The sequence below is a fragment of the Mugil cephalus genome, chromosome 9 (genome assembly GCF_022458985.1).
Source record: "Mugil cephalus isolate CIBA_MC_2020 chromosome 9, CIBA_Mcephalus_1.1, whole genome shotgun sequence".
Classification (NCBI taxonomy): Eukaryota; Metazoa; Chordata; class Actinopteri; order Mugiliformes; family Mugilidae; genus Mugil; species Mugil cephalus.
In genome coordinates this window covers 9,677,327-9,691,628 of record NC_061778.1, presented here as the reverse complement: position 1 = coordinate 9,691,628, position 14,302 = coordinate 9,677,327, and the positions used below count along the sequence as shown (strand labels likewise).

The 14,302-nt window shown below is 42.1% G+C and overlaps 1 protein-coding gene across 3 annotated transcripts in view; it reads left to right on the top strand.

Annotated features, from left to right (window-relative positions):
- The window catches only part of igsf9ba (immunoglobulin superfamily, member 9Ba), a 74,308-nt gene extending 61,915 nt beyond the window's left edge, over nucleotides 1-12,393 (top strand). Inside the window, exons 18-21 of one of the 3 annotated variants that reach the window (XR_007113394.1) lie at nucleotides 990-2,609; nucleotides 4,047-4,092; nucleotides 4,902-7,501; nucleotides 7,588-7,616. Coding sequence is in view for 2 of the 3 variants with exons in the window: in XM_047594503.1 (XP_047450459.1) it covers nucleotides 990-2,609; nucleotides 7,371-7,501; nucleotides 7,588-7,796 (1,960 nt within the window). In the remaining variant the exon portion in view is untranslated. Of the gene's footprint in view, nucleotides 1-989; nucleotides 2,610-4,046; nucleotides 4,093-4,901; nucleotides 7,502-7,587 lie in introns of those variants that run through there. The other 2 variants (XM_047594503.1, XM_047594504.1) reach the window with 2 other exon arrangements.
- Nucleotides 12,394-14,302: the final 1,909 nt, after the last annotated feature.

The window sequence follows — 14,302 nt, the reverse complement described above, 5'->3', positions numbered from 1 at the left end:
CTGTGTAAATCCCCATTCCTGAGTAAATGTGTGTTTGCTTTAGGTAAATCATCAGTGTCGGTTCACGTTGTCTGTTTTTACTGAATGGTCCAGGCAGGTCAGGGAGGTTACGCTCAGTCCTTCCTGCTAGTAGCATAGCTAGAGATGAACCAGGCCCGTGTCGTTTGTCTCCCATCGCAGGCCTCCTCTCACCCCCTTGCCAGGGGTAGAGCCCTGCTGGGACGAGCCTGCCAGGAGCAGTTTCTTGCCCCCGCCGGCCAGCCCCCTGTGAGTGCCTGCCTGTACCAAAATACAGAGTGTGCTGCACCGCACTGGCTTGGCTGCATGGTTAATGCATTGCATAGAAATGATCCAATGGTTATTGTAGTTGTAGCGGAGCCTACTCCTGGCCTTTTTTGCATGCACAGACTTCCACTCACCTTGCAGGGATTAAATTGCATTGGCTCAGCTGCACGTACAGTACAATACTGTGTATATGCACTCATTGTAATTTATGTCTACCCGATGCATTCAGCGACCCAGTACAGGAAGTGTCGAGTACGCTGCTCCTGGTGTGGGCAAATGAGGCCTGGTTAGATGTCATCTGCTTCCCCTCACATCAACATTTGGTGCAGCATATGGGAATTGGCCTCACGTCTGCTCAAGAAGATGTAGATTCGATAGATCCGTGATACGGTTGTCATGGTTGTGTCATTAGTACTCCTCTCATCCCGTCACTGTGGCTTGGTTCATTAGCTGCTGCCCTGTCAGGATGCTGCTGCCACCATGACCTGGTCATTATCATTATGTAGTCCATTACGGCTGCCTTGACCGAGTGCTATGGCTTTGTATTGTGTCATCTGTTTAGAAACTGCATTCATGCCTATTTATTTATAGCATCATCAATTTATTTATTTATTTTTTATTCTCAACCCACTCTATTTTTGGGTGTCTTTTGGCATGTGTTTAATTAAGCCCGTGCCTTGTGTCTGCATTTCTGTTTCGACCAGGCTATCGTCTGGGAAGATAAGTCCAGAGAGCTCCCCTCCATCTCGACCGCGCTCTCTTTCCTCGGAGGGTTCCCACGGCCCGGGCCTGTACGTCAGGAAGCTGCCCAGCCCTCAGAGAGAAAAAGACAAAGAGCTCTCCTTCTACAAGAAAACCAAGCGTGCCATAGCCAGCAAGAAATACAGTGTGTCCAAACACGAGGCGGAGGTCACCACGCCCATCGAGCTGATAAGCCGCGGCCCCGACGGCCGCTTCGTCATGGACATCAGCCCGCCTCCTCGCCGCATCCAGGGCTTCCCCTTCGCCGAGGAGTCCGACATGTACCCCGAGTTCCGACAGTCCGATGAGGAGAATGATTTTGACCCCGGGCCTCTGCCGCCTATCATGCCCACGCTGCGGCCACAGCTCTCCCCAACGTCCTCCAGCCTGGAGTCAACGCAGCCCCCCACCTACAGCCCCCGCCTGCACAGGCCCATGGAAGGTATGAGCTTTGCAGAGGGCAGTGCACTTCACGCCTCGGGGCAGGCCCCGGCCTCCCGCTACAGAGGCTTTCCCCAGGGCCCGTTCTATGGGTATCTAGGCAGCCGCGCTGAATCAGGGATTCCACCGCCATTCTACATGCCTGACATCAGCCCGCGTAGCTCCGCTCTGTCCTCACCCCCAGGCACCGCTGAGGGGCCCTTTGGTTACCCCTCCATCCCTGAGGAGAGTGGGGAGATGGAGCACCATCAGTACACTGCCTCTGGCCACTCTCTGTCTCACACTCACAGCCCTCCTCGCTCACCTGAAAGCTGGCAGCCTCATGAGTTACCCTTCCTAGGTCTAGAGGGCCCACGCTTCATATACCCACCACACCACCCCCTACATCATCCCCAGGACCTCCCCGATCCACCCCCATACCCTCCTCACTCCCTCCCCCCGAGTCGCCTGCATCTCTCTCACCTAAAGGATCCAACGAGCCCTGGACTCCTGCAGCTGGAGGTCCCTGTGGCTCCCCCAGGCAGAGACAGGCCCCCAGGGCCTTCGAGGCGTTTAGCTATGCAACAGGCCCAGAGTCTCGGCCATCTCAGACACACGGCCCACGGTGTGGGCGTACCAGTGTTGCCTTACCCTGACCCGGCAGCCCGCGCAGGGAGCCCAAGCACAGCCCCCAGTAGTAGCCCTCAGTCCTGGCTCAGCCCGAGGGCGGGGCGCCGGGCAGACCCCAGCCTACCCCCGCTAGTACTCCAGCCCTCGCGCCTCTCTCCGCTATCCCAAAGCCCTCTTAGCACCCAGCCAGGTTCCCCCGATATCCTAGTGCGGCCCCCTCCGCGCCCCAGCATCCTCCGCACCTCTCGGTCTCTGGAGATGCACGAGCTCACCCTGCAGCCCTCGGCCACTGTCAGTTTCTCCCGGAGGTCCTCCCTCTCCGCCTCCCCCACTCAGAGCCAGGGAGCCAAGCAACCCAGCCCCAGTTACCACGCCCACATGTCCTATGCCTCCACTGCAGCCAGTTACCCCTCCCAGTCCCCTTCTCCCCCTCCAGAGGGCAGGGATGTTTTCGGGCAGAGGCCATCCCAGAGAAGGACAGAGGAGGAGATGCTACCCTCAGAGCCCTCCCAGCTCCAGATATCAGCCTCAGGGTAGGTGATCCATTCCAGTAGAGAATAGTCACACATTATTTAAGGAGGAGACTCCTCCTCGTCTGCTCCTTATTCCAAATTCCTTCAGTATTTATCGACAGTTTTACTTTGATGATTCCTTTTAGGAATAATTAAGATGATGCATATTGTACTTTAATATGCAGAAGGCATGTAATTGCATTTAGCGCACATCGTGTCAGTTCCTAGAGATGACACCTCTCTAAACCATATCAGTTTAATAGCATGTGAAATTTGATTTTAAGATCATGTATTTTTGTCTTATATATATATATATATAATCTCTTGAAATAATGATTAAATAACTTTAAAAGGAAGGTTTGTTAACACACTGAATGCAGGGCTGCAAAAAAAAAAAAAAAAAAAAACTTCATCCCTCAATTTGAACATTGAAATTATGAGCTGTTTTCCAGATCAGGATTAAAATTTGATCAAATTCATTAGTGGTAGAAGTCACGACGTGACGTTTTTAGGTGCAATCTACCTTCTACTGATGCTTTATAGAACAGATCTATTAATATGTTTTATCCTCCTCCAGCAGGATGTGCAATAACTCTTTATTCCATTAAACAGTTCACTTGAATTATTGTATAATTTTCATGGGCCATCTATTAATGACTTATTGGCCTATAATAATACTTACACACTTCAGATTTTGTCTTATCACCATTTGAGAAACTTTAACTTTTATTTTATACTTGCAGACACGATTGCTTAATAGGAACAGCTTTTAAATCTAAAATCAACAGCTCATAAATACTTAATAAATGATGGGTGGTGAATAACCCATCAGGTCTGCAGATATAAAGTGTGATAAATCGGTTTTATAATGTTACTGCGTCATAAATAAAAAGCTGCGGTGATGTATTTGTTCTTGGATTATGAATTATGATATTAATAATTAGATGTTAAATATACTCTGGCGCAGGTTAAGTGTCTCGCTGGCGGAGGATAAAAGCTAGCCACAACCTGGCAACCCAAAACAGATTGTGATTATTCTCTACAGCATTAGTAAATCATTTATCAGCCATGAAGGTATTTATTAAAGTAAGCAGATCTATTTTATTAGAAACGTACTGGTAAAAAAATAAATAAATATAACATTTCCCCAATACATCCAACATTTAGACGGCAGACATAACACAGGAAGTTTTAGGCTTTTACATGAAAAAAAAAAAAAAAAAGAGCTGAGACTCATTCACATTTACGCCCCCATGAAGTTTCTTTACTGCACACACTCCTGTGGCCCCTCACACCCACCTCACAACCCTAGAAGCTACAGTCACCAGGTAGCTAAACCCACCAAGCTTGACGAGACTCGGCCCTGCACTATCACTGGCCTTTAAGGAAAGTAGCTTATAGGGCTGCTGCTTTATAGAGGGTAAGGGTCTTACCTGATTTGTTTTTGATTGATCTCAGCTATCTGGGCAGCGTTGTTGTGACCCGGTCCCCTACGCCGCAATAGGTAAGGGTCGGACCCATGTCTGAGAGGGGAGGGGTCAGCAGGGGGAGGGCTCTAATCACTCTCTCCTTTAAAGGGGAATCGCTTTGGGTTGTGCCTCTGTGCTGGATTCAAGCGAAGTACAACTAATGGCAATAATGACTGCAGGACACATTTGTCAATACACTTCCCAGGCGCAGTAAGCCTGCTGTGGCGTAGCAGGCCGCAGTAATTGGGCTTGTGAGCAAGCAGGAGGAGTGGTTTTGGACTGTGGAGAAGCATTTGATTTTTTTGTCTTTTTCACCACTTTGAATACAGACAAAAACTAAAAAAAAGAAAAAAAAAAGAACAACAAAAGCCTTGAATCAATAGAGGACGCACATGAATGATAGACTGGAGTATTCCCCTTTAAAGTTTTGTTCCATGTGCAAAATGCCATGCATGCATTCTCTAAACTTCTCTCTACGACCAAACAAATAACAACAATTCTCAAACTAAATTCTTCGTCACATTTGTTGTCCTTAGTGCTTTCGTTTTTCTGTCATGTGACTGTTTTTTAATGGCCATTTCCTCTTCCTGTCATGTGACTTGTTCTTTAACGGCCATTTCCTCTTCCTGCCATCTCCTCCCGTCAGCATGGTGAAGCCTCTGTACGCAGTGTTCATGTTTTATGAAAGTGTGCTGTATAGTGTTTATGTCTATGGAAATGTATCTTTGAAACACACTGTGGCCTCTGATGATGGAACATGTCTTTCTTATCTGTCCAGGACTGTTGCAATTCTCCGATTTGTCTCCCCCTCTCTGCTAATGGCTCTCAATCTCTCTCTCCACAGTGACAAATGATGGACAGCATCTCTAAAGCTTTGTGTTCCATTTCCTTTTGAAGCAATACATGTTGGGCACAACAACTTGACTTAATGACAGCATTAAGTCGGGTTTTGAAGCCGTTTGTGTTCAGTCCTCTGAAAGGCAAAGACATTGAGCCTCATGAGCCTGAACTTAACTGTTTGTGAGGTTATTACATATCTTTATTCCGTCTTTCTGTGAGACAACAAGTATTCGGTATGAGGTAAAAAAAAAAAAAAAAAACATGAAGCAGGCTAGAAAACTGAAGATTGTTTTGTGCTGATTAAATAATTTTTCATCCAACTTAGCATGTATCACTCATGAAATGAAAATAGTTCATTCGTAGTTTTCGGATTCGGCTTCTTTTTAAAACACACTGGTGCGCAAACTGCACGTTCACCTTGTGGAGACGGTCAGAGAGAGTCTGACTGCAGGGGTCGACAACCTTTCATATGATCACTGACGATTTGCAAATCTTAAACTAATAGTTAGTTACACATTAAAGAGGGTTCGGCCTAGTTTACACTACTAGTGGACTGTCAGGTGTATTATTTACTCAGCCGCTACTCATTGACACAGGCTAAGATGTAGCCGGATAAGACACGATTAGTTTTTCAGTAATTTTAGTTCGTACGACAAGAGTCCGTTAACAACCAAATGTTCACCTATAACAGAGGATGTTGTTCAGTTCAACCTGGTATTGTCCTGTTATTCCACAGTTTAAATTCATTTTCAATTGACAACAGGACACAGCAGGTTGACGGACTCTAGTCGTCTAGTCAGATTGTGTAGGGACGATGCCGATATTGATCAGCCTTGGCCGATACGTGCTGCCGATTTTTCCGAGTCGATATTTGGAGCCTATTTACATAATAAAAATTACATGAATATTTATTTCTAGTTTAGTTTTGCTTTACATTTGTAGATACATTTTGCTTTACATAGGGGAGGTTTGAAATACCTCCCTTATGTAAAGCAAAATGTATCTACAAATGTAAATGGGATTTTTATACCATTTTTTAATGTGTGCAAATAAGCAAATCAAATCAAACATTGATGACAAATGTCGCAAGTCTCAATTTAACTAGAAACATGAACATATATTGAACTCAAGGAATATTTAAGGCTCTTGTGCATAAAAAAAGATACAAGATAAAAAGATAAATACAAAAGAAAGAAGTAGAGCACAAGTAAACTGTCAAAAAGACGTATAAATAAAAATGGTTCGGTGCGCTCAGTTCTCATTCAGGTACTTTCTTTGAACATATTTGAACATACGTAGTGTTGCAGCATAATCTTTGTTGAACTTAATACACATTTAAATAGGAACGGGTCCACAGTGTGGAAAAAAAGTAAAAAAAACGCAAATATTGGTCAGTCTCAGGTGTGCACCTACAACAGACACTATTAATAAAAACCTTAACTCCCCACCGGTCCTTTTAACTGAAGAAGACTTGGATCTCTTAGTAAAGGTCCAGTCGCTGTTGCTGTAGCTTTGTTTTTATACCGTGACTTCGATGACCGAAACAGCACGACACTGCCCTCTTGATTCTTAGATGTTTTTTTTGTTGTTTTTTTTTCTAATGCTTGATGTTCATCACACACCACGTTTTCACAGCAAAGTGCACTCTTCTTCAGACAAACCTGAACTCAGCGGGGTTGAAAAGTCCTGCTGGATTTGCTCCTTGCGTTGCGTCAAGTTGGCGGCTATCACTTGAGCTACGCTGTATGAAAGCTTGACGACTTCTCAGCATGAACGCATCATGTAAACTCAGCTAATCTAACATTTAAATACTCGTATGTATCTGTTCAAAGGTTGCCGACCCCTGGCCCGAACCTGGTGCTATTAGAGACTATACAATAAAACTTCATTAACACGGGAACAATAATGTTACAGTTCCAGAAATTATTTTCATTGTATGAGTTTTATACAGCAAAGAGACAAACGTTGCCCGCATTTCTGAAGCAGTCACTATTTAAAGACCCAAACCTCCAATGCCTTAAGGTGTTTGTTTCCATAGTTACAAATTACAAATCAAATACAGCATTAGAAACGGTCTGTAAGAGTAAATAAGTATTTCATAAAACCCTGGACTGGGTCTTTAACGTGGTGATTGCTTGAGAACAAACTTGTAGCCGATAATGTCACCAAATCCACTGCCACCTTATGTCGACTATTCTTTCTTTTTCACTTGCTCCTTTTCATCCTGTCCCTTCCTCCTTTTTTTTCTTTGAATCTAACTTTTGTCATCCATCAACGCAGATAGAAAGTGGAAATTCATCATCTTAGTGAGAGGGCTCTCAGTAGAAGCCCAAGAGCTCATCCAATCATACGATAGCTCCTACTGGAAATAGAAATGAAAGCGCCATTTTGTCTTTTCACTCTGAGCGTGACCCGACACGACCGTTGGATTAATGCGGAACAATGTATGCTGTGCTGTGTCTCGTCCTCCCAGGGAACCTCTAGGTGCGTCTAGCGATACTGCCGGGTCTGAGAGCTTACCAGCACTGCTACACCACTGTATTACTAAAGCCAAGGGAGTGGCTGCCAACAACAATAACAACACAACCTCCGGATGGAGAACAGGTTCGTGTGGAGATCAGAGGGAGCTTGACAAAAGGGTTGGCGTTCAAGTATGCGGCTGGTGTGTTACTCCTGCGCCTCTCTTTCAGGTGTGTCTCCCTCTCAGACCCAGCAGCAATCTCAGACCGCCCGAGAGCGAGAGGATCTTAGCTTCCACAGAAAGAGAAAAAGGCAAAACAAGAAGAACCCCTATCTCTACTTGACCTCCTTCCTGCGCCGCAGGCAGTCTGAGGAGGACCAGACGGGCATTCTGGCCAGTGCAGACTCTGAGGGTCCAAACTATGGGACCCTACGCTGACCCGTCTGCCCACCAAGCCATTGGACTCGACTAAACCTACGCCTCCTTGAACGCCCCACCTCAGCCCTCCGTGCTCCAAACAGATCAAAATATTTCTTATAGTCTCTAAACGCCCGTGTGTGTGTGTGTGTTTGAGGAGCGGGAAAAAAAACATCGAGCTGAACACTCTTGGGGGTTTGGAAAAAAATCTCACCTGGAGACAAGAACTTTTCTGAGTCGTCACCGCTCCTTGTCTCACTTGAAATCGCTCTGAAGAAAAAAAAAAAAGAAATATATAATGTATATAAATAGTAAAACAAGGGAATTAAGCTTCCTCCTACAGTAATAAAAATGTGTTGGTTGAGTGCGTCGCAACACGTTAAAAGATTTTCCACTCACTTGGTCATTGAGGGGTCCATATGTTTAGGTTTTTCAGTGATACAGCGTACTGTTAAGCCTGGTGCGTCCTCGGACAGGGACATGAGTCTACCTTTCCTACAATACAAATAGTGTCAGTATTTAAACACAGGGTTCTTACCACAAAATATACCTCAGAGTAAACGCAGAGTTGCTGTAATTCTTGTGGTATACTGTACGTACTTGACCTTTTTACAAAGGTTTATATCACACACACACACAAACACACACAAACAAACACACACACCGCTCCCATTCAGACAATACGGCCTAATCTAATTTAGACGCTTTTTATTATCAGCGGTAGCCGGTGTTTCTTTTGGTTTGTGAGCCGATGCCAACCATTAGAGGACAGTGTCTTAATTTTGTTCGCTGCAGCGCTGCAACGCAACCACACACAAACTCGCGCGAGAGTGAGAGAGTGAGAGAGTGAGAGAGAGAGAGAGAGAGAGAGAGAGAGAGAGAGAGAGAGAGAGAGAGAGAGAGAGAGAGAGAGAGATCTCGCCAAATAATTTGGGACTAAAATGCTCAGCAGAGTTCGGACTTGAAGGCTCAGAAGAACCGGGTGGCGAAATTGTGAAATGTACTGTAGTAGTATGTGTTTGGTTATTAAGGAATCATTTGTGAAATGTGGCACGTCTCGAGGTGCCTTTACTTTGCCTTTTTCTCTATTTGTTTTCTTTCTATTTTTCTTTTTTTTATTATTCTAACATAAACTGCCTTTTTCCTTCGCCTTCTCATAACCTGTCTCTCTCGCGGGAGTGACGGACTCCAATATCAAGTGTAGTTTTTACTTTTCTCTGCCAAGGACTCATGAGACGAAATCCTATGCGGGACGATGCATAACTTTTCATTTTACCTGCTTCAACTGTGTATATCCAAGTTTAAAGGACAGAATACCTGTAAAGATTTTTTTTCTTTTTTTTTAAACAAAAAAAAAACAAAAACGCAGATTGGAAATAAATCAATACGTTTTTGCTGTAGTGGAGAAGCACTGTACATGCAAAATTATATTAAAAAAAAAAGCTACAGTGAGGGATGTTAAAGGAGAATGTGACTGCTATCATAAAGCAATGGGAAACACTCAAAAAAAAAAAAAATGGCCACCCTGACTGTTTATCTTCAACTGTATATTACTTGCTAGCTACTTTCTTTGTATGTTTGTTCATTTTTCAACACTAACCGATAATGAATGTATGTTTTGCTGTACAGGAAATGAATGTCCCAATGTCACGGTACATTGAACGGCCCCGGTATATATCGCGTTAAGTCCTAAATTCCTGTTTGCCGTCCCGCTACACAACTACAAGAAATACCCAAACTGTTTTTGTTTTTTTTATTATTATTATTATTTCATTTGTTTTTATTTTTAAAGCTAGTTCAATCGCTCCGAGACATATCAAGCAGATTTCCAACAAATCAGACGTTTTCCTCCAGACACCCACGTGAATGAATCGACTCAATGTCTGCTTACTGAAATCTTTTGACGAGTGAGAAAGTTGTTGATTGCCTGAACGCAAGCGTCAAAGTGCATATTCTACTTTAGCTGAATTGGTTTCATGTAAGATATGGAGAAAAAAAAAAACAAAAATAATCTATATTTGTTATGTACTGTACATGGTGTGTATTGTATTTGTAAAGAGAAACCGAGACCATGTTTTACAGGAAGACGTTCTTGTAACGAGGATGTATTGAAAAAGGAGACGGGAGGGGGTGCGGGGGGGAAGTAAAATTAGGAAGAAAAATTAGATTATATATGAAAAAGTATTTGCTTACAGTACGGCTTTAAGTGGATAATGTTTTTAAAACATTTTAAGGTGCCTAATTTGTCATACTTTAGCAGACGTTATTTTATCTGAGAAGAAAAAGAATACTTAATGTCAGTACCGTACCGTGTATTATTACTATTATTATTATTATCATTATTATTATTATTATTATTATTATTGCCATAGCCCGCTGGCTGCACAAGCTGAGTAGTATTTTCTCTGATGTATAGTACGTGAATGAACATTGGAAACAGCTTTAGAAGCAGAAGTGTGTTGCCCTCTATAATATCCCTGGAACAAAGTTAAAACTGTATTTCGCCCGTACATGAGCACACATGTAGATCCACTCCAGATCCTCTCCGCCTTCACGTGTCCAAAGCAAATAAAACTTTTTTCTAAGAGTCACGGGGACATGCTATAGTCATGTACAATACGTGCTGTGGAGGAAAATTGTGTTTACATTAGTTCGATGAAGACAAGTGTGTTAGGGCGTAGTTGCTTTGAACATTACGACTTGGTGCTATGTTTAACTTTGTGGTGCTGTAGAATAGAGGTCTGAAGATATAAATATATTTTTTCTTTTCTTTTCCACACGAGCAACTCTCTCGGCCCTGTGTGTTTGAGCAACTAAACTAGACACTATAGGTCATAACATGGTGTGATAGACAATACTGGAAAGTAGTCGTATAACCTCAGATAATCGTGACATTCAAATGAACTCGAGATGACCTGTTTTCTATGGTGTGTTTGCAATGTCTGTCTGTGCTTCCAAGGTACCCTCTCTAAAGTATATTTGTGATGAGAATATTAACCCAGCCTAAAAGGAGAAACATAACCTGATTTAGATTAGCGCTCGCCACGAGAAAAAAAAACAAAAAAAAAAAAACACGAGGGAGGGTGGGAGGGAGGGAGTCGGAGAGCAGGTCACCTGGGAATCTTTTTTCTACCAGTTCCTGTAGTTTCGTTCGACAGCACTGTTTTTCAAGCACACTACTGCAAAGGGGCGCCGCCTCCACCGCCGCCGCCGCCGCCGCCACCTCACATCATCCCGCCACGTTTCTGAAGTAGAATCCCTACTAGTACTGTACAGTATAGCCATGAGTAGTCATCGGTTTGTATTTATTCTCCAGGTGTAGAAAGGTATTGGGAAAAGCTCATACATCCTCCCCATTGGGTTTTTACAAACGGATGTCGTCTTCCGGGCTTTCTTTTTCTCTTCTTTTAATTTAATTTTTTCTTTTTTTTTTTTGTAATTCGCATATTCAACAGAAACATGTACAGTGTTTAAGAGGGCTGCTTTGGACGTACTGTTAGCTCAGTTTTTATTATTATTTTTTCTATTTTTCTGCTTACAGCTTTTAGTGCATCACTAGGTGCCGGTACTTAGATACTTAGAACAGATTTGATTTTTTATTGTATTAATCTTGCATGTAGAGACAATACAAAGAAAAAAAAAATACAACAAACGCCTATTTAGCAATCATTCATGGACATCTGAGCTGGTTTGTTATTGGACGGAAAATAGAAATATGTAGTATTTTCTATATTCTCTGTTTTTTCATGTGTACCAGCACTGAGAAACTAGAATGTATTATTATTCTTATGGTAGGCTACAATAAGCACTACATCGTTGACTGTTTTAGCTCATACTCAAGCAAGCCACGTAGTGCTTAAAGGAAAAAAAAAAAGAACAAAAGACATTTCATTTCATCCACTGAACTCTGTGCTGTACATCACATGTTTACATTCACCGTCATACGTTCAGTTTTATTTTTTTGTGTCTCCATAATGTTCATATGTAAATACTTCAAAGGAAAAAAACAAATTTTTTTTCTAATTATTTTACTTTTCTCTGTTTTATATAACCTGATGTGTTTTTTTTCTGTCACCTCATCATCAGGTATTTAACGCTTCACTTAACTTTTCGTGAGCAATTAACTCATACTGTATGGTGCTGTACCAAAGCCTTATGTATAATATTTGTATTCCTTTTCTCTTATTTTTTGGTTTGTTTGTTTTCTTTGTTTTGTTTTTGGCCACTGCTGTCCAGTGAATTCTGTCTCAGATCATGTCTTACTCACTCTTCATGTTCAACTGCCATGGATCTTATTTCTTTACTGAGTGAACAGAAAACTGAATGAACTATGATGTAAAACAAAAAAAAAAAAGGAAAAAAAAAAGATGTACAGCGACAGTCGCCGTCACAAGCCTTTATAGGGAAAAACGCACAGGCTCGCTCTGGGTGGCTCATCATGACGTAGACATGGGCCTAGCACATGATCTATGCTCTATCTATGGCATGTCTGTGAGAATATGAAAGCAGTGTTGTATTCATGTCACCATATCATTTCAAATGCTTAGTCCCATATGAAATTTTCCTCTCAAATTTTTGTATTTTGATATAATAAAAAAATGAAAAGAGGTTTTATTAATCTTGTGGTTTTGTCTGCAGCCTGGGAGGAAGGTGGTGTAGTTCATAGCCTGGACACAGGGTGTAAGTGTTGGCCAAGGCGGTGTAAGTGGGGAAGATGGTGTGGCGATAGGAGCCGCTTGTAATCAGGTCAGGGGCTTTTTTTGTTTTTTAATTCTAGGACACTCAGACAAGAGCAGCGCAGGAGTGCCAAGTCTCCCAATTCAGTTTTCCCCTCCAAAGAAGTGCGTTTTTATCCTTTGAATTCTCTCTCAGATGTGACAAATGCAACTTAATTTAGAGCAGGGGACATCAAAGGCCGTGTTTAAATAAATGCACGTTGCTCAACGATTGATATTTTGACCCGGGGTTTGTCATCTCCACCCAGACGTTGAGGAATGAATTGTGAGCGTGAGTGTGAACAAGGAAAACAAATAACCTGGAAGAGGATGAGGTCTGTCAGAATGACCTTTGTGCTTTTGTTCAAATGTTCAACTGCGGCAGGCTGGGGAGCAAACAAATGAGCAGCCATCTGCATACACATGAAAAGTTCAGCTAATCCACTCGTCAAACACTTGCATCCTCTGAGGTTACGCTGTGTAAATATGACACCTGGCGCTTGGAAAGAGGCTAATTATTTTGTATATTTCCCTCGCTATTACTATTTTGGGTCGAATAAGTCTTCCAAGTAGAGCTGATGGCATTTTAACAAAATGCATTGACAGCATGACAGGCTCAGTTTACAAAGATATGAGAATATTTTTTTTTTCTCGTGAAGTATGAATGAGAAGAACTACATTACTATTGTATTTGTCTGGTAAATCAGATAGCAGCCGCTTAACCTAGCAGAAATAAACAGGGAGAAATATAGACCATAGCAGTATAAAGGTGACTCAACCAGTTGTGTTGTTCCAAAGCTCCCCCATTGATTGACTTAAAAAAATAAAAATCTACCACATACCTGAGGCATAAGCACCATAACCCGAAACACCTTTCTGTCATGACTAGACTCGTGAACAAAACTTACCTGGTGAGATCTTTATTAATAAAAGTTGCCTTAAAGGTTGTCTCCAATATCAACAGGTGAAAATTAGCCCACATTCTGGCAAACAGCTAGCACGTAGCACCAATATTTTTTAGTAGATAAATTGCTCAAAAAAATATTGATATTCTTTGTCCAACTGAAGCCCTTTTGGGAAAAGACATTTTTGAAATTAGAAAATCATGACGCGACAGAAAGAAACTCTTTTCTGCCTCCAGTTTCTGTCGTCATATTGTAAAAGAGCTAATGTTGTTTTGCTTCCAATGTTAACAAAAAGGTAGAACATTTGCACCAAAAATAATTTAATCTTTGTCCAATTTTGACCTTTTGAGGACGGTAGCATTTGCTATAGTTACTTTTGGATGAGATAGTTTTGTTATTGTCCTAAAACTATACCATAAAAACTCAATATTGTAGATCTACATCGTAACATGCCTCCAACTAGCTAGCGTGGTGTTTTGCTCCCAACTTTTACAATAAGCTAGATCATTTGCACAAAAATAATACTATAGCATTTCCTATAGTTACTTTTGGAGGAGATAGTTGTCTTATTGTTTGAAACCCATATCATAAAGACTTTTATATTATATAAAGATATTGTTGTGTTACATTGTGAGATATTGCTAATAGCCTGTTGCAGTCGCTTCCAACTAGCTAGCATGCAGCACATACATTTGTATTATGTATTACTGCCCCCAAAATCATTTATATTCTATGCCTATTCTATGGTTTAGCTATTGCTACAGTTACATTCTGAGGAAAACTTTGCATAATTATTAGTATCATATGAAGGCGTGACAGTAAGTGCCATTTTTCTTCACTTTCAGTTTCTGCCCCCATATTGTAAAAAATATGGGTTGATTGTAGCCAGTAACAGAGGTCTGGTTGG